The 23297-nt window shown below is 39.4% G+C and overlaps 1 protein-coding gene across 5 annotated transcripts in view; it reads right to left on the reverse strand.

The window, feature by feature from the left end:
- Nucleotides 1-21784, reverse strand: part of usp9 (ubiquitin specific peptidase 9) — a 41810-nt gene extending 20026 nt beyond the window's left edge. For 2 of the 5 annotated variants that reach the window (XM_030427575.1, XM_030427574.1), the window contains exons 1-16: nucleotides 21311-21783; nucleotides 13685-13959; nucleotides 11147-11292; nucleotides 10093-10172; nucleotides 9186-9298; nucleotides 8158-8376; nucleotides 7234-7349; nucleotides 6845-7096; nucleotides 6585-6720; nucleotides 6335-6487; nucleotides 4604-4708; nucleotides 4214-4420; nucleotides 3963-4099; nucleotides 1286-1419; nucleotides 1078-1168; nucleotides 91-204 (exon numbers count right to left, since the gene is read on the reverse strand). In XM_030427575.1, coding sequence (XP_030283435.1) covers nucleotides 91-204; nucleotides 1078-1168; nucleotides 1286-1419; nucleotides 3963-4099; nucleotides 4214-4420; nucleotides 4604-4708; nucleotides 6335-6487; nucleotides 6585-6720; nucleotides 6845-7096; nucleotides 7234-7349; nucleotides 8158-8376; nucleotides 9186-9298; nucleotides 10093-10172; nucleotides 11147-11292; nucleotides 13685-13792 — 2111 coding nt within the window. In that variant the 5' untranslated portion in view covers nucleotides 13793-13959; nucleotides 21311-21783. Of the gene's footprint in view, nucleotides 1-90; nucleotides 205-1077; nucleotides 1169-1285; nucleotides 1420-2877; nucleotides 2917-3962; nucleotides 4100-4213; nucleotides 4421-4603; nucleotides 4709-6334; nucleotides 6488-6584; nucleotides 6721-6844; nucleotides 7097-7233; nucleotides 7350-8157; nucleotides 8377-9185; nucleotides 9299-10092; nucleotides 10173-11146; nucleotides 11293-13684; nucleotides 13960-21220 lie in introns of all 5 variants that reach the window. The other 3 variants (XM_030427573.1, XM_030427572.1, XM_030427571.1) reach the window with 3 other exon arrangements.
- Between the last annotated feature and the right edge of the window lie 1513 nt (nucleotides 21785-23297).

A 23297-nucleotide genomic window follows, 5' to 3' on the forward strand; every position in this document is an offset into this window, starting at 1 on the left:
ATTCAGAACAGACATGTGCTGATAAACAGATATAAGGAAATGTATTCAAGCTAAAGGCAAGATCTAAGGCGAGATCTAACTGCACACTACCATTTGAAGCAGGCCTCACGGTCACAGAGAAACACTGCATTCTCGGCCAGACACTTCCAGATCTGCTTGGCCTGAGGGGCACACAACCACAGCTGGCCATCTTTAAGCAGGAACCTGACAAGAAAAAAACAAGACGATCAATGGTGGACACTGGTGGCCCGAGAGTTACAGAAACATGCTTGTCAAGTTGTAGTTGGTCCCAGACTTGCATCATAATTGCTAGTGGGGGTGAAGTCTCTGGGTACCACCTGCTTCTCTGTAATTACCCACATTTGTCCTTGAACAAGCTAATGAACATAATACAGAGTCTTAGACTTAGGCTGTATTACAGTGTGACATATTAGCTCTGAATTAAACTGTACATATCGTAGAATATGCAAAATAATTAGATTTCTCTTTCTTCCATTCCTTGTTTTACCTTTAGGTTTTAGGTGTAGTTACCAAAAACCCCTGTTAGCGCCGTCTCCGCCAGGCATCAGCACAGAGGAGTTCATGCATTTGGTCATTTGTCTCCATAACTAATCCTGGATACTTAGACTCATCTACCTAATATTTTTGTGCACATTTATGACTGTATACTCCCATGGGTTGCGATGATTCACGATTTTTGAAAATACTTTTTTTCGAATGCTCCTTATCTACAAACGTCTATATTTACTGCTGACTTTTTACTCCTTTTGACTGCTCAGGGGCGCAAGTGAAACGCAACTGCTTCAGTTTGGAATCTTGTTTCCACAAGGGACAACATATGTTGCTGATTCTTTTGTTGCCATTTCCACTTTAAAATTACATTTTTCATTGCTGTAGTTTTGGAATCAGCTGTCTCTTCTTCTTTACATTATTATCCTGCATTCACTCTGGACATACAGCTAAACTTGTACACCCTGTTGACCACCAACAAGTCCCCCGGACTGACCTGGCAGAAATCATTACTCCTCTAGTCAAATTTCATGTATTTGAGTGTGGGATGAATATGGTGTGTTGTACCTCAGGAAGTTTAGTCGCTCCTGTACTTCCTGGACATGGCTGTAGCGGCTTCCCGGCCTGACTGTCTGTGGGTCAAACTCAGCTTGTTCTTCTGTAAAAGAACATATAGTAAGACTACAGACAGTGCACATCACTGAGCCTATAGCTGTACCTATAAAAATGAAATGTCTGAATAACACAGGTTCCATTTCTGTCTTCGGCAGTGTACCTTTAGAGAACTGCCTCATGGTCTCCATGTAGGCCGAGAGGTTCTCAGCCACCAGGGTGACCAGTGCATGGTTATGCTGCAGCTGGTTGATCAGGTCGTGGCGGTAAAACACATGAGGACTTCTCTGGGTTTGACTAAAGAGAGAATAGCAGGAGTAGTGGAGGTTGTAAGAGGGACAAAGACAAAAATTCAGTGAGGAAGCAAGAAAGACAAAAAAGTAAGAATTGAGCAGACATTACTTACTGTACATTTAGTAACAGATTTTCCATATTGGGAAAACAAAGCATGGCTGATTTGGCTCATTTGTGTCTATCAGGGACATATAGAAAGCAGCTTTTGGTGTAACTGTGTATTTGTGTGTGTGTGTGTGTGTGTGTGTGTGTGTGTGTGTGTGTGTGTGTGTGTGTAGGGGTGTGTGTGTGTTTCAGAGAATAACCAGCAGAAGAGGTCATATCATAAAAAGGCCATTTCTTGCCTTGTTTTCCACACAAATGGCTAAACTCAAAATCCAAATGAGCCTGCAATCCATGATTAACTTTTGATAGCCACCAAACAAAGAAGAGCCACATAGAAATCTGCAATGTACCTAAATCAGTTCAGATTGGAAAAAAAAAAGTGACTCGAATTTATTAAAATTCCGCAGATAAATTATGGCTTTAGTTGACTTATTAGTAGTGGCCATATCACACTGACCCTCCATTACATTTTTTAAGTAAATTATCCATATGCATTTAAAATGCAGGAAAACAATATTAGAATAGATTTGAAGAGTGGGTACAAGGCATGAAATATCCCTGATATTTTTGCACCGAGTGATTTGCGCTGAAAAGAGCTGGCATCAGGAAGAATGGGGCTCCATCTCAAAGGACCTTTCATTCAGTTGTGTAACTGTCTGGATTGATGGACTATTATGTGGATACTCTATGGCTTGTGCTCAGTACTGACAAACTGCACAGAAACTCCCAACAAGTGCTGTTCAGTGATCATGGTAACCAAGCCTCTTAAAAGTTTTGGACTTGGCTTGCTTCAAGTAACCACACCTTAACTTCATCCAGTGTAAAAAGACATTCAATATAAACAAACCATTGCATCACGAGCAATTTTCAAATAATAATAATGAAATTGAATGACATGAAGCTAACAATTTAACAGCATAATGATAATCAGCAAGGATTATCATTATCAATCACTCAGTAATAATTAGAGCCTACTTTATATTGTAACAGTTTTCAGTCCAGCTAATCTGCGTTTCTTTTTTAGCCTAATTTTCTAATTTCTTAAACTAAAGGTCAAGTGTTATTAAGAATGGGATGGATAGGCATAGATGGGTTGCCAGGGTTTCCAACAGCAAGAGCAGAGCTGATAAAATAATTCAAAGTTATTCAAAACCAAAAATGTACTATACATGTGCAGGGCTTTGAACAGGATGAGGAATGAGTCATTTGAGATGAAACCCAAGAAAGAATTGCTTAAGCAGATCCATGACAGAGAATGACATTTTATATAGTACATATCATAAACATGTCAAAGAGAAAGTTAGACTTGACGTAACACAGAAATAGGTAGAACCCTGGAATTAGCTCTCAACTTACCCCACTAAGTTCGTTTGTATGTTAATTGGCATTTTCTTTCTGAAAAACAACAGGCATGTATACTACATATTTTCTATATTGACTAGAAATTTAAAATCCAAAATAGTTTATGATTAATGCTAAACAATATCACTTCAAATCAATCTTAGAATAATTTCACAAATTTACCATGGTAACATTATATTAATGGCCATCTTTTTAGCATTGTGATTCGCGATTCAGTTTTTGTTTGTTTGTTTGTTTTTTAACTACAGATCCTGACAACTGCTATTTCTACCATGAGTCAAAATGTCTATGATTTAACAAATTATTCATGTATCACAAACAGTACATTTTAATTTTTACTAAACATGTGCTTGACAAGCTAGCTAATAGACTACACAAATGACTAGCTAGTCAGCTGAAGACACAAGTGGGCATTTTCAACCGGTTGGATGTGATTTAGTTTAGGCATGGACTTGGTGTTGGTTAAGGTTCATGTTAAGTCTACCAACATTATCCAGTGACATCTTTAAATTGCAGTTACAACATTTACATTGTTACAGTGTAACTAGGCAAACAAGGGAAGTGTACCTTCCAGCTCATATCAGTGTACTCAAAGAACAATGAGAATCTGTTGCCCAGGACATTCTAACTAAAAAAATAAAAACAGGGCCAAATAACTAATATTTCATGTAAGGGGCCTCAAGGTCACAACAGAAGTCACATTATTAAGACTAATTGGTTTAGTCACGGATATTTCACATCAGTTTAAAAATGTGGGTGTATTGCTCAGTCCTGCCGATTAGCACTGATGGTTAATTAGTGCACTTAGACGACTTCACACAGGACAATTCTGATGTTATCTTTCAATGATAAAAAGCATAACTGCTAGGCTGTTTACACTTGTGGGCACTAAGCATTCAAGTTGACAAGCATCAGCTTAAAATGCCAGGAAGGTCAGCTGGTCAAAAATGTTGGCTGTTCATTCATTATGTGCGAAATAAACATTAATAATTCTCAATAAAATACTTTAAAAAACACAGATTTCATATCAATAATCTTCCTGTTCCTGTTATATAAAGCTGATTTTATCATGAACTTACCTAAGGTTTTGAGGGGCTTCTCCAAAGAGGCTACAGATCTCTCTGATTTGCTTCAGGGCTGGGATCACCCATTTGTCATTGGTTCGTAGCTCCTCTATGAAGCGATCTATCCATTGAATCTTCTGCGTGTCTCTGTCCTGTGAGTAAATATTCAACATTCTCAGTATGTGAAGTTAAATGAGCAGTCCATCAATTATTTTGCACATCATCTACCTTTAAAACATAATCCCCACCATTCTCCCAACATGTACCTGGGAGCAACTGTAATCCAATATCTTGATGTGAGCACTAAGAGCCTGATCCATGATGTCTACAGGCACATCATCACTGTGTGCCAGGTTCCACAGCAAGTTAAGGACCTTGTGGGCCATCACGCCATCCTTATCATCCTCAGCCAAGCGCCGGATAAGCTCCAGCAGTTTTTCACGCTGCTTCTTGCTGGCATTGGTCCAGCTTGCCTGCAAAAGAGAAACAACCAAGTGCAGATGTTAAGACCTTGCACAAAATGGCATATTGTTGACATGGAACTATGTATCCGTAGTGTGATTAGGTCAGATCCAAATGATAAAATAAAGCATATTGTGGACAAGAACCCTATATATTCTGCGATTGACTAATTGATTAATACAACTCTTCCTCACCTTGAAACAGTCAAAAAGGTGATCAAGCTGCTCGGGTGAGAAGTCCCACGCCAGCTTGGCTAGGAGGTCATGGACATTCTTCACAATGGCCTCATGCTTACCAGCCTGCAGATATACAGAGACAACAACCAAACTGTTGGGTTAACAATATACTTGGAATGTCGACCAGAGCCAGGCATTCTCGGCAGTGTCAGGGATGTGCTGCAGCTGCAATGCAGACAACTGGTAATTAACACGGAGACTTATACTTTTTGTGTTGAACGAACAACTGCAGCTTTCTTTCTGTTACAGGATTAACTGAAACTAATTGCGTAAAACTAAATTTAATTCAGTACCATGATATGTGCCATGTTCTTCAACTGGATGTTCTTTTGCATACTAATCTAATACATTTACATTTCAGCTTTATCTTAATATTGCCCCACCCAAAGTTTGGAAGAAGTCAAAACGTCCGCAACACTTGCTGTACAAAGAATTTTATTGTTAGACCAACGTTTTTGCTTTTATCTGGTTCATCTTTTATCAGGTTCATCCGTCCATGATGACAAACCTGAAAAGCAAGCAGGTCCTAGTGTCACCATTACATCTTTTTTTAACTCTCTCAACTACCATACAGCAATACTCAATATCATAAGTCTGTATAGTAGTGCTGTGCTTATAAAAACAAACAAACATAAAAAAACAAACAGTAATATATCACAATATTTATTTCCCCACTATACTGTGTCAATATCAGGCTCAAAAGATCAATATTTTCCAAAAATTATTCATGTTTTAAAGAGGTTGTGAATAGCCTACAACATCCGCTCTTGTAGATGTTGCAGTACAGCTAGTTGACTGGACTTGTCAGGTGCTTTCGAGCAGAGTAGCAGGAAGCCGCATAACTGACACGGCTGCTAAAATAGGTACATTCCGACTGGTTAAACGGCCTTGGTACATTCACAGGAAATCTGGTGGTATGGCGAGATGCCGCAAACTTGTGCTGAAGTTTGGGGGTGTCAACCTGTGGTCCATGTGTGTGACGTGTTGGGGACACCCTCTGATGAGTTCGCCAAAAGGGGAAGCTGCTATGTCGTTATGCTACTAGCATGCTGGTCCTATTTGTGATCGTTTGTCCTCATCGATGGATTAAAAATAACTGTATACGACAGGCAGATCATTATTGTGTGTTTTAACCTGGGGCATTAAACCAAACTGAGTGATCACAAGTCAAACATCACGCTACACAGACAAATGTTGGTTGCGTTCTCTCTGGAGCGTTTAGCTAGCTAAATAACATGCCTAGCTACTGAACTATTCTGCTTTGCTCAGCATTTCATTTGTTAAGATTTGCGCCCCCATAGTGAGGTTGAAAACACTAGCTTCAGGCATACGTTTAACACTATAGTGCAAATTTGATGGCATCTACACAAGTTCAGTGTCACAAAACAACACTTGATTCAATTTATTTTTCATATTTCTTTTCAATTTCAGTGTGTCTGCCGTTTTAGTGTGTCAAGTTGAAGTGCAAGAGTGCACTTTAATTGTTATGACAGCTTAGTCCTTGCCAGAACAGAGCCCTATCGCAGTCAGACAATAAAATGAAAAGTAACAATTTACATTATTTCTGTAATGTAGGATTTACTGGCTTACCTTGCTTTGTATTCTATCAGATTATCTTAGAGTGAATTATTTGGCTCTGTTAACTTGTATTGTGCATTTGTTCGAAGAACAATGTTAGTTGCTGCATACCTGTGCAGCCCAGATGTTGTCCAGATCCTGCATTGTAAGCGCTTTCTCTTTGATAACAAAGCGAAGGATCTTCTCCAGTTTCTCTACGTACTGCGGCTGGTGCAAACTGTCCCTCAGCACAATGGACAGAATGTGGTTCTGCTGGATCCACTCCTGAGGTTGGACAAAAGACACATAAGGAGAAGTGGATTTTAGATACAGAGAAAACTAAGACTCAAAGTACAAGTGTTAAATGCTGAGTTGAACTCACCGCCATGCGCTCCGCTGTCAGCCATTCCTCCTCTTCAGGGTTATGTCGATGAGTGTAGTAAGACACACTGGAGATCACCTTGTTCACTTCATTTAGTGCATTCATTTTGCCGTTAAAAGAAGAAATTTGCAATAACCTGGTGATGAAAATTGAGTTTATTTAATTAATAGAAAATGATATTAAATGTGTATAGTGATAATTATTTTAATTGCAGGCAGATTTCAAGAACTGGCAATCAGACATAATTTTGTGGTACTCACCTAAGAATCATTTTTAACCTAAAAATCTCTAAATTTTTCACGGTCTCCTCCTGCCCTGGTACACGAGAAGCCAGATTCTTCAGAGACTTGATTATCATGGACAGTGCGTCGTTTTTGGCTTCATTCTTGGCCTCTTTCTTCAGCTCCTCATCAGTTAGATTCTCTAGAAACTGGGGAACCATCTCGATGACTGGAAGGAAGTACTTCTTTACCGTGTGCAATGTGAGGAACTCGTAACACTGGCCAAAAGGCCTGCAATTTAAAGAAAACAACAGTCAGCTCACACAAACTTGTAAGAACACCAGCATTACACGGAGAGCACTTTTCTAGTCCATAAAATGTTAAGGAAACCCATTGACAGTAGTTATGCATTTGCAGAACAGCCTTACTTGATAAGTGCAGCGATGATCTGGACGTTCAGTGCTTGGCCGCTCATGAAGCGATCGTGCAACATTTGAAACCCGTTTAACGTGCCAAATTTGTTTATTAAGTCCACCAACCAGCCCTGGGAATAAATAGAAAAAAAGACAAAACATGTTGAAAGAATGTTAAATCAGATTTCAAGGTGGAATTATAGCTGGTCTATCTGACCTATCTGGTCTATCTAACTATAAGCAAATATAAAGTTTGCATTGCAGTTTAATTTTTATACATTTCTGATTAAATTTTAACCATGACAGCAAATCGGGTTTAATCGTTGGACTGTGGAACCATAAGTAATCCTGGGCCCCTGCCAACAAAAGCAGACAGGCGATCAGTGCTGCAGTGCTGTTCAAACTGACCCCTGCCCACGCTGAATTCATCACATCTTTCACTGTAAAATCCCTATTCTCTGGTGTATCCACCTTCTTTTACAAAATCTGCTTTCTGACAGAAGCACTAAGGTTCTTACGGACTGTGAGTTCCACATTTCATTATCAGACTTTTCCAGAGAGGGATTCTCTTTGTTTCACAAGGGCCCCGAGGGTAAGACTAAATTGTGACTCTATGGATTCTGTCTAGGATACAAAGACGGGCCAACTGTCCTCTGGAGGAAAAAAACAGCCCATTTCCAGAATGACTGTTCCTGATGGAAGATAATTTAGATTTTTCTACAGCCTGAAAATTTATGATGAATAAATAATGTATTATCAATACACACAATCTAGACTATAGAAAGTGGAAAAAGAACAATTTCTTTAATCACAGAATGTAAGTCAAAAAGTTCTGTTTAAATAAAAATAAAAAAATTGCCTGTGATTGACCACAAGACTAGTTGAAGTGACCAATGATACAATTTTCATGTCTGTTCAGCTGGTGCAGTGCCGACTCACCTTAGGAGAGCGTGGGTCTGGTGGTCTGGCGAAGAGCTCATCGTCGGCCAGCTGTGCTCCAGCGGGGACAGTCTCAGAGGGCCGTGTGCCGTTGTAGATGTGGAACTTGCAGTGAGGGTTGGTGGCCATGGCCAGCAGCTCCAGTAGAGGGAACCAGTCCTGAGAGAGCTTGGCCACACACAGCTCCACCAACCGGTGTGTGTTATTGATGATGCACCTCTATGAAAATAGGGTTTGTGTGTCAAAAAAACAGTTGCATATTAACTTTGTTACTACAAGAGTAAGAGAAAGAAAGCATCAGTAGGTGAGAATTTCAAGGTCTGGTTTTGGTTTAGTTACAATGACCATTTTGACTTTGAACTCCACCAATAACCTATACCTCATTGATAGGTTTACATTAGATACCTGGAAATACCAACAGGCAGCTGCCACAGACATCTTTTCTAAACATTAAAAAAATAATAATAATCATCATTTTAACAATAACCTTGTCAGCATGATTTTCAGAGTAAAGGAAACAAAGATATTTTGCTCCTTAACATCCTTGCCTGTCTCACTCCATTTACCGTGAAAAGGTTCAAGGGATCAATCTTGCTAATACAACACTACAGCCAGCCTCAGCTACTTCTTACAAAAAGATCATTGATCACTGCTGGCGTTGCCTCAGCCCTAAGTAAAACAAACAGGAAACTCAATTTACAGGCAAGACCCCATCTTAACAATGCATACATCCAAAGAGATAAGGGCAAAGATGCCAGAGAACAAACAAAGCCAAGATGGCTGTGCCTAGTCACGCTACCTGATAATGATATAGATTTTTGTTAACCTTTCAGAACACCTTTAATCCCTTCCACTAAACCAGTACATAGTAGGTTTGTGGGAAATGAAAGTGGAGTCAAATTCAAAAGCTTTTCAAAAGTCTTAATGCTTATATGATGCTTTTATCTGTTTAAGATAATCTATTTACATAGATTCCTTGGCTTCAAGTTTTTCAAGTACCAAAATATAAAGAAGCAATGAGGACTCACATGGATTTCAAACTTCCAGCCACTGACTGCCTCGTCTGTCAGGATCTTTGTGAAGGAGATGGTCAGACCATCTCGGAAAAACCTCTGACATGCCTCACACTTCACATCCAGTCCTGCAAGGAAATATGTTCCTCATATGATATCAGAACATTCATATAAAATGTGTAAAGAATTAAACAAGATTATGACATAATTCGTAAAGGTTTCCGTTGTCAAATGGCCCGGGTAGAGGAATATCTACTGTGGTTTTAAAATTGGATGAATAAAATTAATATCTGGTCTTTGACCTTCGACATTTCATATGTGAAGTGCAAAACATACACCAACATGATACTTTTGATTACTGCATCAAAGCATTTAATGTTTTTGAGTATTTTACCAGCAGTCTGAATGTAATAGGTAGTGTGAACTACAATTTAGACACCGCTCAATTGTTGACAAAATACCGATACTCATAACGTAACATCATCAGTGCAGAAATGAAGGTCTGGATATTTGGTTCAATGAACAGTGGACAATCAGGTGGAATAAGGCTCGATTTTAGTGATGAAATGTTCAGTCTATTAAGCCGTTTTTTCTTTTGACAATAGCATTTAATCACTTCCTGCTTTTTGTTTGATTTCACTGTAAATTGACAATATTTTGGACTGTTGGTTGATCCAAATATATCAATCATGTATCAATATAACAAATATACTACCAACTATTCTCAATAACTATTTCTAATATTATTAATTCAGTTTTTCAAGCAAAAAGAGCAAACATTTGTTGGTTCCAGTTTCTAAAATGTAAAGATTTGTTGCTTTTCCCTGTTTTATTACATTTTAAATTACAGAACTACTACCTATAATCAGCACTACATGAATATTTTGTTTGGAAAGTCTTGCCAGATTCTGTATATTCCTACCTTTTTTACTCAGGTCTATAGCAGCTTCCAAGAGGACTTCTAATTCTCCTTTTGGCAAAACTGGAACGACCCAACGAGGCCTAGGAGAAAAAAGTGAAAACAACAGAAAAATCACTATAGATGTATAAAAAGCATGGATGTTGCATATATGATGTCTACCTGCATCTCACAGAGCTAAATTTCACATGCTGTTAAACACCCTCCCTGTGGTGGCTTGACTGTTGTGATGTGTTCAGACTGAATGTGAAGCCAGTTTTAAAGGGCACATACAAAGTCGATGGAAAAACATATGCAATGTCTTGAAAAATGTTTTACCCAAGTCAAAAATGTGCACCCGTCACAACACAATAAAAATAGAGACTCAGGATAAAAATGTACAAGCAAATGCACATTGAAACTCACTGAAGTTAATCAGTGCAATTTTAGACTAATAGGGCTGCAATGTTTCCAAGTTTGGGTCCACACTCTGTATCCAATGTGGAGAATTGGGGGGTGACTAAAGGCAGGAACACACTTGCCCAACCGTTGGACGTCTGAAGCGTTTGGGGAGACTCGGACGAGGTCAGGAACAAATATGTTCGGTGTGTTCAGCTGCGTAGGAAGCTTTCGGGGCTGCGCGGACGTTGTCTGCTCCAATTCAACATGCGAAGTCTGAGAAGGTTGGCTGTCGGCCGTCTGAGCCATTGAATTCTCTGATTAGTTGTATGCTAGCTGTATGACCATTCTGATTGGCGGTGTGCTATTGAATCAGTGCAGTGTGTGGGAGGGGCGAAATACTGTGTGCGCTTTGTTTTTCTATGCACTCTGTTCCGTCATTTCCTGTTTTCATGTAGCGCCACCCGCTTATTGCATCTTGCGCAAGCGTAGAAAGTACACACTACTGTGGAGCTGGCAGCACGTCGAAGCGGTATGTTCAATGCAACTTTTCGGCCAAATGGGTCAGACAAGAGGCAACAGAGCGGTCGGATAAAGGCAGTTGGCTGTTGGTTTGAAGTCTGGGCGGTGTGTGGGGGCTTTAAGGATGCAGCCTCTGTGTCAACAAATGAGGAAATACCTGTTGATCATGTCATCCAGCTTAGCTAGGTCAGTGTGAGGGAAAGCGGGCTCCTCCTCTTCCAACTGTGGGGGCCCATCACCCTGGCCCTGCTCATCTGGTGGGCTCACTGGAGAGTTCTCATTAGATGAGTTTGGAGATGATGTCTAGAAAAAACAGAATCAAATGCACATTAATCACTGCTTGCATCATATAAGCAAAATCTGACAGAAAGGTGTCAAAAACAAAATACCTAAAAAAAAGTCTTTATGCAGTATTAATATAAAGTAATGAATTAAATGTAATTTAATTGAAACACCTGCACAAGGTAGAGTTCTAAATAAAAAGGTAATGTAAAAAGTTAATTGCTGGTGGCTTTTTATAACATCAATCTTAAGTAATAATTGGTAAAACAAACGAGACTATATGTTGAGGGTGATGTTAAACACATCAATTACATGCAATGCTCATGACTAGTTATACTCTGATAATTGGCCTGGTCGATTATCTGGCCAATGTCGATTATCGGTATTAGTGATTTTTCTGTCAGATTGCCAATAAAATAAACTACATTAAAAATGTGCTAGTTTGGTTCTGATGCAACATCCTCTTATACAATCTCCCGTCCACAACACTATCTTATTGGTAACCTATCACAAATAATAGCCTACAAACAATACAATAATATGAATCTGCAAAGTAACTAGTAACTAAATGTATCAAATAAATAAATTAGCAGAAAAAGGAAATACTCAAGTAAAGTACCTGAACATTTTACTTAAGAACAGTACTTGAGTAAACTGTAATGAAATGTATAGCAGTAGTAATGGTTATCGGTTAAACATATTGATTATCGGTCCCCTTGATTTCTAATCATCAGTATCGGCCCTGAAAAAGCCATACTGAACAACCCCTACTGATTAATATCAGAGAACAAAAAAACAGAGGAAGACCGTTGACACAGACACATAAAACACCAGGTGAGAGGGAGAGTGGGGATATGTGACTAAGAAGGGCTGTCGTGGCAACAGTGAATGTGTATTAACCCACTCAGCCATCAAGACGCCTTGATTGATCCGTTCTGATTTTGTGTACATAAGCGTATGAATGACAAAACAATTTAAGAGACTTGGACAGTTTTATCTTCACTATGACCAAACACCAATTCAAATACAGTTTCACTTTCATCATTAGCAACCACTCAGATTATGAGACATGAATAACTGCCTGATAGCTCACTGTCATATCATTTTCTGAAACTGCAGGCTGCTTTCTACTTAATTTGTGTGCTCATCCGGCTACTTGTGAACAGGCCTATGCAACTGCAGTGTTTTGATAGACACAAAGGGGAATTTTGGATCACTGGTGTAACCAGAGCACTAAAACAAAGGATGAGAAATAAGCCTGGCTTTGTGCAACTGATACCAAACCTTCCAAAAAATGCAAGATCCAGATTGAAACGATTTATTGACCAGCGAAAGCAAGACATTAACTTAATTTGTTAAATCGTTTTCTATAGTAACATATACCAATGGAAAGGCATGGCCCACTTCCTGTATGGTGTAGGGTTTCTATTGTTCTGGTCACCAAGTGCATATATGTAGGTATAAAGAAGCAGGTGTCTCTCATGAAAGGCCTTTAAACAGAGCCATTCAAGTCATTATACTCGTGGTATTTGGCATACAGAGATATGCCCTCTTCATCCTAATCTACCTAGAGGAAACAAAAACTGGGGGCTGACACGTTTGTGTTAGAGGTATAACTGTGTTAGTATGTAAGTATCTCTGTTACAGTGCTGTCAAACTAATTTTTTTTTGGAGGGGGGAGTGTTTGAGAAACAAAGCAAATGTGCATCAATAAATGCACATCTCAGCTCCAATGTCACCATTCCCTTCTTCATTTCTTTCCTCATCTAACGAGTGTGTATGAACATCATGGTGGTGTGAGCAGCTGTGTGTGAGAGAGTAAAAGAGAGATACACATAAACGGGTGAGATGCACAACTGAGAAATATGAAATGTGGGGGTGTGTGGTGAAGGCTCCTTCTGCTTGGCTGACCTACATAGGCAGCTTGCCTCTCACGTCTCACCACGGCTCATCTCTAACCAACACAGGCCTGCACATACACACATCCTTTATCCATCACTCAGGAGGCTCTGTTCATTGATGCCTCGCCTTCACTCTCTTTCTCCCCCTTTTCCGCTCCCTCCTCCCCTCCCTTCTCGTCCACTTTGGCATCTGTGTGAGGTTAGGTAGGAGCAATATCTGTTAGAAAAAAACTGTGCTGCAGTGTGTGGATGTACAAAAAGAGAGCTATCTAAACACACTCCGGTTTCCCTTCCTTCAGAGGTTAATTGAATAATATGTGTCTACCATTGGAAGGGTTATGCACAGTCATTTAAAATGAGTACAACGTGATGGGACTGGATGAAAGCAGTAGCCAGCCAAAGGGAGACAACATCAGAAATATTCAACATAAAAGGAAAAAATATGATGGGTGTGTTGAAGGACAGTAAGGAAAGGTCTGATGATGAGTATTCGCTGGAAAGCTAAAGCTTACCTGGTTCTGTGGCAGTGGGGGCTGGCTCTGGGCATCAGGTGCCTGGCCCTGGCCCTGGCCCTGACTGTCATTGCCCCCCACCGGAGAGCCACGCGTGGTGGCCGTCATGCTCGCCACCGGGCAGATCTTGGCAATCTTGGCCTCTTAGGGAGTGCTGACCAGAAGGGAAATCACAGCCACCTCAGCTGTAGAGCAGAGGGAAGAGAGCCCGAACACACGAGAGAGGGACACAAGCACCTGGAGATCTGGGTGTGCCGCTGAGACCATTGCATAACCTGGAGCAGGGAAGAGGATAAAGGTCAAAAGTTACTTGTAATACACACTCAAAATAGGTTAGGTGGTTATAATCATGTACTGCTGAAATTAACCTCTAAATTATCCTAAGCCACCTAAATAACATTGGGTTCTGCGACCAACAACATGTGTTATTAATCAGGATGCTCCAGACAGGTTTTGATAGTCTGACGCAGATCACTGATTTAAAGCATACATAGTAGTAGCAGTAGATTTAGAGTCCAGTACCAACCAAAGATCTGTTACTGGCTCTTTGTAACGCAATTACACCAAACAAAGTGAACAACTGTCTCATTTTACATTTACAATTGATGTATACATGTATCCTGCAACTGCATGCTTTGGTCACCAGGGATGCACAATATGGATATTTTTTTTCAATAATAATAATAATAATAATAATAATAATAATAATAATAATAATGATAATAACTGATAGTTACCTACTTCTTATGGCTGATGCCAACAAGATAACCACTTCAAACTCTAAAAAGAGGACTGAGAAAGGCTCAAATGTAATGAGCAAAGATGGACCATTATGATTCCTTCTTCCTCTTCTTCATGTTTTATGGTTAATTTTAAACCAACTTCCATGGTATCAGAGTTTACAATTTACACTGTTACTATGACATTATGGAGGCATTTTATATGCTGATAAATAGACAATATACATTTCTTTATATTCATATTATTGGTAATTTATTGTTCTGATATATATCGTGAATCCGTATAATTAATACAGCAGAGCTTCATAGCTCAAATTACATTACTGACAGACATTTTTACAAATCTTTTCATTTGCCATCCAGAGAAATTGCACTGACTTCTGTCACTACCAGCCCATGTAGCCTGACAATAATTATGTTGTCCCAAAGATGTTGCTTCTCATGTCCAATTAAATGTTTTGTCGCAGCAGCTGCAAGACAAGTAAATATTTTCCTCAAGCACTTTGGCCAATCCTAGGAACATATCACCTCTTATACTCAACAAAAGTACTATTTAAATACTGTGAAAACACAGGTCGTCCCAATAGTCGCTGTGAACAAGCAGCCAGAGGATAATACTACCTGCCTGAATCCAACTCATATTCGTGCGAGGGCAGTCACAAACATAGTCTTAGGTGGGTATTGATGGGACAGGGCAGCTATGATTGACAGCAAAGTGAATACAAAAGTTTGACATTCATTTTTAGTGTTTTTGTTACTGGCGTATCCAAATAACACTGACTGGAGTTATTATCAATACATATTGTCAACTTCTGATGGCTACTGATCAAGTGATGTATCCTTTCTCAAACTACTGTATAATATGTGAGAAGCTTGAGCATGATAATAAAACAGAATGATAACAAGACACCTCAGAACAGTCTGAGAACACTGTCATGCTTTCTCGTAGCCTTGAACAACTTTGGTCACTGCAACCTGGATCTTCTTTTTGTTGTTTTGGCCATTCATTTTGTGCCGCCCCCAAGTAAACTCCTTAGATCTGGGAACATAATAATGTTGCTACATGAAAAAAGTTTGATGGAGCAATATTCCCAAGCAATCAGATAGTTTCAGACAAGCCAGGAGTTCGGACATATCATCTATCCAAATTTATTTGGAGGTGAACCCTGCAATGTTAGTACTTCTCCCTCGCTGCAAAAGAAAAAAGTGTGCTCACATAACTACGATAAGTACCGCAAGACAAATTCGAGACCAGAAGCAGGTCTGTAAATTTGTGGGTCGATTGCAGATATCAGTGAAAAAATTCTGTTTTTGGAGATTATAATGCACACGAAGACACTTTGGGTTAAATTAAAATTGTACAATTAAGTTTGGTGTGTCAGTCCACTGCTGTTTTTGACTTAATAATTTAGTGTACTGTTAAACTCTAAAATACCTTGCCTCTATTGATTATATTTGTCATAAGGGTTTGATAATCACATTTGAGCGATCATTGCAATGTGAGTATATCAGCCAATATATCAGTATTGGAAATGTTTACTCACCAATATCAGTATTGGTTGGTCTTGAGTTTCAAATAAACGGCATCCAGCAAACACCCACCATATATCTACCAGGCTATCCATTTGCACCTGTTGTCATGTCAGTTGAATACATGCATGTCTTCCCATCGACTGTTGCATTAGTCTTATTGAATCTTAAGTCTAGCATTATTCCTACTTAACTTACTCAGCTGTATTTTAGTTGCATGACTAGAAGGTGAAAAGCACAAATGGTCTGATTGTTTTGTGACAATCACCTTTATTTAGCAAATGCTTTGATACACAGAAAAGGATGACATGCCACTGTCATTACAGTAAAGTAACCTAAGGGTGTTTGCAAACCTGTAATCATTTGCTCTGGTTCAAATCAGTTGATGAGCTTTGGTACGAAATAGGAACATTTTTTCTTGGGTTTGGTGTACTTTTCACACGCACAAAAAAAATTCCAAGCGAACCAAAATGCAGCACTACAAACCAGGTGAGAAAGGTCTGAGGCAGGAGGAGGATGTTAATACAAAAAGAAAGGACTAGTGCTTATTTCTGTTTGAGAAACCTTGCAATGCCATTTATCAAGGAGCAAAGGCCATAGTTGGAATTCGCTCTCAAGTATGTAGAAATGCATCAGGCAACACTACACCAGCAGAATGCTGACTATATTAAAGCATCTGTCTTCGTTCAGGACCCTTTCTCGCCCTCAGGTATACTACAGGTAAGAAACTTGACAAAATGGGAAATTATTGGTTACCTTATTGGCATCAGCCATAAAAAGCAACATTTTTAGTTTGGGGTATCAGCTGAAATATCTGTATGGTGACTACTAATAAAAATCCACATTCTGATTCAGGCCATGGAAACTTTGTTGTTGTTTTTATTGTCATCTTGTCATTCCCTTGTTTTCTTTTTCGCTTCAGATGTTTCTTGTCTCTCTACACATTATGACTGTCAAATAACTTTACTTGATTTATTTAAAAATCCAATACATTTATTGAAAATTGTTGTTGTCAAGGCATTCCCTGATCACTGTTAGAGATGTTCTGATTTTTTCCCACAGATTCCAATGCCAATACCTGGGCTTTGGGTATCGACTGATTCCATTTACCGATCCCATACCAGTGCTTATTTTAAAAAAGAAGAGAAAAAAAACGGACTTGTATGGACTGGTTCAGGTTAAACCTTGCAGAGAATAACTGCCATACAACATTCTTTTATTATCAATTTGACTGTCAGTCTTTTACTGAAAAAGAACATATAAAGAAATCTACTACTAATGACTAACAATTTATTTAAAAACTGTTGAAGTGCACTTAAGTTAAAAAGTTCACTTTTGAAATACAACAGTTTAGAACAGTACTGCAACAGCAACTTAAATAAATCTAGGAGTGACAAGTTCCTTTAAAAACGTACTCACGGAACTCGTTTACTTGCAGCACCGCAGTTTGATGGGTAAATGATGATGGCGATACTGTGTCCACCCAGTGTGCAGACTCAGCAAAGACAAGGTCCAAATGTCAGCAGTTAAACGGATTGCCTGCATGTCTTTCAGCCTACATGAAATGTGTTCCCTCACTGTCTAATGAAGTTTGGGGAGAGCAGTTTCATCGCACTCTTTTGCGTGATGCATCTTCAAAAACTTTGAGGTTGCTGGTGTTAAAATTGGTAACACGCCTTTTTACTGGTGGGGTTATCCAGCATGAAATATTGCCAAATAGCTGACATGATGCTAGCTCTGTCTGACTCACGCGAAATTAACTTTTTCTTCACCGCTCTAAAAACAGTAGTTGCCAGGAGCAGCACAGTGCTACTTCCTGTGTTGGCTTTTAGAGCAGCGAAGAATAATTGATTTCCAGTGTCTTACCTTAATCAAAGCTAACGGAGCTAACTGATGTAGCAAGGTCCTGTTTCTAAATTACATGGTATCAGATCAGTGCATAGACTCGCCAATATCAATACCTGCATTTTTGGCAGTATCAGCAACATTTCCGATACTGGTATCAGATTTGGAACAACTCTAATCTCCATAATTTACTTGAGTTGTTGCAATGTAATTATTATCAAAAGGAATGAGGGACAGATACACACCTAGTTTGTATGAAACCATACATTGCAAGTATGACAACCAATAAAAGAAATATTGCCTGCTTTTTAGTAGGCTATATGGCGTATGCTAAAGATAAACATACCCTTTTTAAAGATAGTGTAATTTTGTGATCATTTTTGATAGATATTGCAATATGATTCATGATTCTCATGGATGATTACATTTTACATCACATTTTCATTGTCATTGAAAAACGAGTAAAATCATGAGGATGTGGAGTGTCTCCTGGTCTCTGCCAAAAAAACATGTTTTATCACATCTGGAGAAAAGGCTGTGAGGGCCGGAGCATCGCTGCAGCACTACAAAATGCCATTGAAAGATTGCACAATGACAATTTACCTTTATAAAATAATTGCAGTTCTTGTAATTTGGATAATTATTTGTGTAGCCTAATTCACATTCAATTTGATTTCAACCTTTCCAATTTTCAGCTTCCAAAAGAGGGCATACATGAAGAATTTGTTAAAAATTTCAATGGCAGCTACAAGTTCAAATACATATTGTTGGCCACAATAAAGGGGACTATGAATGAACTGCTGTAACATTTGGTACAAATACATAAGCACACATACCTTCATATTCAGAAGAAGTAAAGATGAAAGATGAATATTGATATTAGGTAATAAGCTATTACGGGCTATTAATTGGTTCATGCCAAATGCTATTTTAAATGCACCAGAATACATTTCAACATAATGATTGCCAATTGCAATGTGCATCTCTGTCAAGGCAATTAACACCACACCTTTTAATCTTCGGGTCATTAACATGAACAGTTTGATTAGTCTATACGCTGGTTCAGAGTGAATTCTGTTTTAAAAGTATCTTATAATTTGACATGGAAAAGGGTTATTGGCGTTTTATAGACTTGCAATGAGGCCAGAACCCTTATCCACAGCTACTCCTGTGACCTGTGACCTCTGACCATGGTAAATGAGGTGTTGGGCATAAAGGTAAGGAAACATAACTTGATAGTGTTTAGAAGAACACGCGGAAAAACATTAAGACATCTTCTATGCAACTTAACCAGCTGAAAGCTTCAGTTAAAGTGACAATCACAATATAGAGTCTGACCTGCTGTAAAACCAAGCTCTAAAGGACAGGAGTCCATGACTACTTACAATCTCATTCTCTTTCACTTTCAAAAAGCCCATGTCCACAGTGTCTTCTGCCAACAAACATCAACAGATTACCAGATCAACAAATGACTGGAAATAACAAGAGTTCAAATATAATGTTTGATAGATATCAAACGAATATTAATTATAACTAACAAAGCCCAACTTTTGAGAATGTGAATATAATTATGAAGCATAACCGCCACCCTGTTGGAGAGGAATAACAATCTAAATCCAACAGCCTGTCTTGCAAACATGTGCCTTACAGCAAGTTAACACTGCTGCACTAAAGCATCTGATGTGACTTTTGGTAACTATATTCATTTTTTTAGCAAGTAGCCATTCATGTCTTTCTTCATTCCAGTTTCTTTCATTCGGTGAAACAGTTAAGACGTGTTTTGTTTACCGACTCGGCCATTGTCTTCCTTATTGTTAGGGTAGTGAAACTAGATTTTATCTATTTTACAGGTGGCCAGTGACATCTGCAGTTTGGGTTGCAGCTGTCATGGCAGACAGCACATTATCTTACAGTCATTACTGAAAGCAATATCTGGCCATGGTCTTTGGCTTGCTGTGAACAAAATGTCAGATCATGTATCTGAGGCTACTACCAATACAATCGCTCAGTATCAAACTATTTACAAATGGGGGAAATGTGGCAGATTACTCTGATGTCGTACAAAAAACTAAATGTTATGCGTTATCAACAGAGCCAAAAACTCAAATACACGGTAACAACAGACACTATATAGACAGGCGCTATGCTAGGTACAACTGCGGCCTTTTGGACTGAACCGGCTTTGAAACGTTAACGTTAGTGTTATTAAAAACATCTTATGGACGGAGAAATCGGTCACGGAACAATACGTGAGGCACCTTTGACTGTTTTCAAAATTAGACAGTCCAGATGCACATAAAACACACGGTGACATTACGTAACTATGATTACAAACTAGCGCCGTCAACAACCGTTAACAGCTGGTAGTTTAGTTAGTTAACGCCTGCTGCTAGCTAGCTGCGGCAACCAACGTTAGGTTAGCTTGCAAGGCGATCCGCCCAGACAGCAGAGCAGTGACGGCCTTGTCGTCCAAAGCCCATTGCGCTGAGACATGCAGGCCTCATTATTCGGTCGGGCCTGACATTAAAATTGCACAGAAAGCCCTTGCAACATAACGGACGAGCTTGAACACACAGATAGTTTGATTAATAACTAATATCATTGTCGATCCAATATTACTTTCCCCGGCTTTATTGTTGAACAACCATGTTCCTGTAACGCCATTTACAATGAGCATTGGTCGTGCTAGCGTGCTAACGAGGGACAATCTAGATAAACAGTAAATGTTAGCTAGCCGTTAGCTTACGTGCGAGCAAATACCCGAGGGTGCATTTAGCTAACGTTAACGTTTCAGTTTTGACAAGCGGCTTGCTGATAAGGCTCGACAAATAACCAGTTTTCCTATCTATAAAACGAACACTCACAGATTAATCTAAACGTCATGTTGCAGTCATTTCAGCGTTTAGAATAAGTTAACCCAGCTAGCTATCTTAGATAACGTTAATATGTTAGTGACAGGGGAGTCGTCTATTTCCTGAAATTTAGTGAGTGAGTGTTCTGACCTGTACCGTCTAACGCCAAGTTATAACTTAGCTAAAACAAACTGAAAATAAGATCTTGGAGGCCCGAGTGATACAAGATGTTAACAGCAATGTGGCTTTGGCAATGCTAATATTAATGAAAGGCAATATAAATGTGTGTGTAAGATAACCAAATTTCAGTAACTTGTAAACATGAGCCGTTTAAAGGAAATGTCCCTCCTCAGGCTGTAGACAGTGCCGAGGACCATTTGCGGGTAGCTAGCGCTAGCTTGGCATCAGTGAATCTAGCGGGGTACGCTAATCATACTACCCGTAGTGTTAAGACCATGAATTGCAGTTTAATCGCGTTGACATTGTCAAAGGTGCAGTAAGCAGTTGCTAACAGAGAAAAAAACACCAGCAAATGAATCACACAAGTAACCCAAATGCAGTAATGTTACCTTGCATCCACCACCAGCTGACGCAAATACTAGCGGTAGCCAGCTAACAATCATCAGCCAGCGTACCGAGCTAGTTAGCTAACAACTCACCAGGAATTTGATATGACTTCCCCCTCTATTCACGGGCTACGTCCAGCCTTGAACGATGGTGTCGTCGTATATTACATAAACGTGGCCTATATCGGTGACAGTTTCGCAGGACACAAACCTGTTACTAGAAAGATCTAATTCCTACGTTTTTCCTCTGCTTCTGGGTGTTTTTCCTGCGTCACCGGCGCGGTAACAGCCCCCTAACTCTATCTAGTCCGATTTCTGGGGCTTGTCACTTCGGTCCCAGCAGTCACTCACAACTTGAATCACTTCAACATGGCGGAAGCGCAGTCGGACACAAACGCTGCTCAGTAAAAAAAAAAAAAAAAACAGGCCAGACGACTATGTGAACTCTCGACAGTCGGCGTCGTCTGCGAGCTAGTTTGCACCGCAACCGAGAGCAGCTCGGCAAACACAACACCCGCTGAATGGAAAGGGCATAAAACCCCTCTCAATTCTGATAAATGATTCCGGCTCCAGCAGATCGTCCGAGCCGTGGTTTGATTAAAACCGAGCGAGAAAGAGAAGCGAGCGACCCGACGCACCGAACCACATCGCCTCCTATCGCACGGGGAGGTCAGACATGCACACACCATGAAGTGTTATAAATGTCAAAAGTAACAGAACAGAGGCAACTTCAGATGCACACACACACACACACTGACATTTCAGTAGATATCAGAGAGCGTGTGAGAAAATACAGGTATGGGTACACTTAATAATAGAATCCATCCCCAGAATCTGGACAAGGGAAAAACTGTGGTAATGGCAAAGAAACTCAGATTTAGGCTTTGTATAGGCGAGGCGACTACAGTGTGTTTGTAGCAGTCGAAAGGAAAGATTGTGGACTCGGTCCTGTCCAGATTAAAGGACGTGTTCACCGTATGATCACTGAAACACATCTGTCCTGCTGAAATCATTCCTCTTGTCCACACTGGACGTTAAAAACATCCTTACTGAAAGTGACTATCATCATGTCAAGTGACATTGTACATAATGTATTAATGCACAGTGCAATATCCCTCACAGTTATTATAGTCACATGTCTAATTGCTTCTGTATGCACTCTAATTTCACTAAATATGTTCACATGTATATAGGGGTTTATGCATTCTATTCACCGTCTTACCTTTTCTGATTATTTTGTTTATTATCCTCTATTGTTATTGTTTTTTAAAGCACTACTGTCCTTTTACTGACGTAGCAAAGACATTTCCCCGTCTGTGGAACAATAAAGGTATACTGATTCTGATTCTGATTCCGATTACTCACGCACCCACTTTTTGTTAATACACCGCACAAACACTGTTTGTGTAATTCACGGTAATTCAATCTAATGCAACAGTCCTGCAATAAACTAAGAGTCAGAAGATACAAATGCCACAACCTAAACATATGTTAGAGGGATTTTACAGTGCTGGTATTTACAACAAGGTATTTGTATTGATTCTGCCAATGCATATGGTTTGCATTTTTTCTAGATGCTATTTCTTGCAGCTGCAGTTCACAGTAGCTGGCAGGAAATAAGGCTTGAAGGGCCCCCTTTATTTCTAAGCAGTTCACTGGTGGCATTGGAAGATGCAGAATATTTTAATATCACCTCTTGAAGTCAGTTTAATTTTCTTTTATTATTTTTGTTCGTTCTCTCACCCCAAATTTGTCATGCTTTTATGTGTACATAAACATTAATCCTTAGAAGTCCTGAGGTGATGGGTGCCAGTATGACTCCCTTTCAAACATGAATCTGTGACATTGTTGGCTTCTTGTATCTACGGACACACATTGTCCTTAAGACATAACAATCTTGACCAAATAGATGACCAGGGTAGCATCATATTTACAAAAAGAGGCAAAGACAGTCAGTCTTACCGCAGATGTGTGAATACGGGTGTGTTGCCGTTTCTTTTTGCATGCTATTCCCCTCCACCTCTTTAAAATGGAGATTTTGCAGAGGAAGATTAGATTAAATACTGAATAGGGAGACCAC

The sequence above is a fragment of the Sparus aurata genome, chromosome 9 (genome assembly GCF_900880675.1).
Source record: "Sparus aurata chromosome 9, fSpaAur1.1, whole genome shotgun sequence".
Taxonomy (NCBI): Eukaryota; Metazoa; Chordata; class Actinopteri; order Spariformes; family Sparidae; genus Sparus; species Sparus aurata.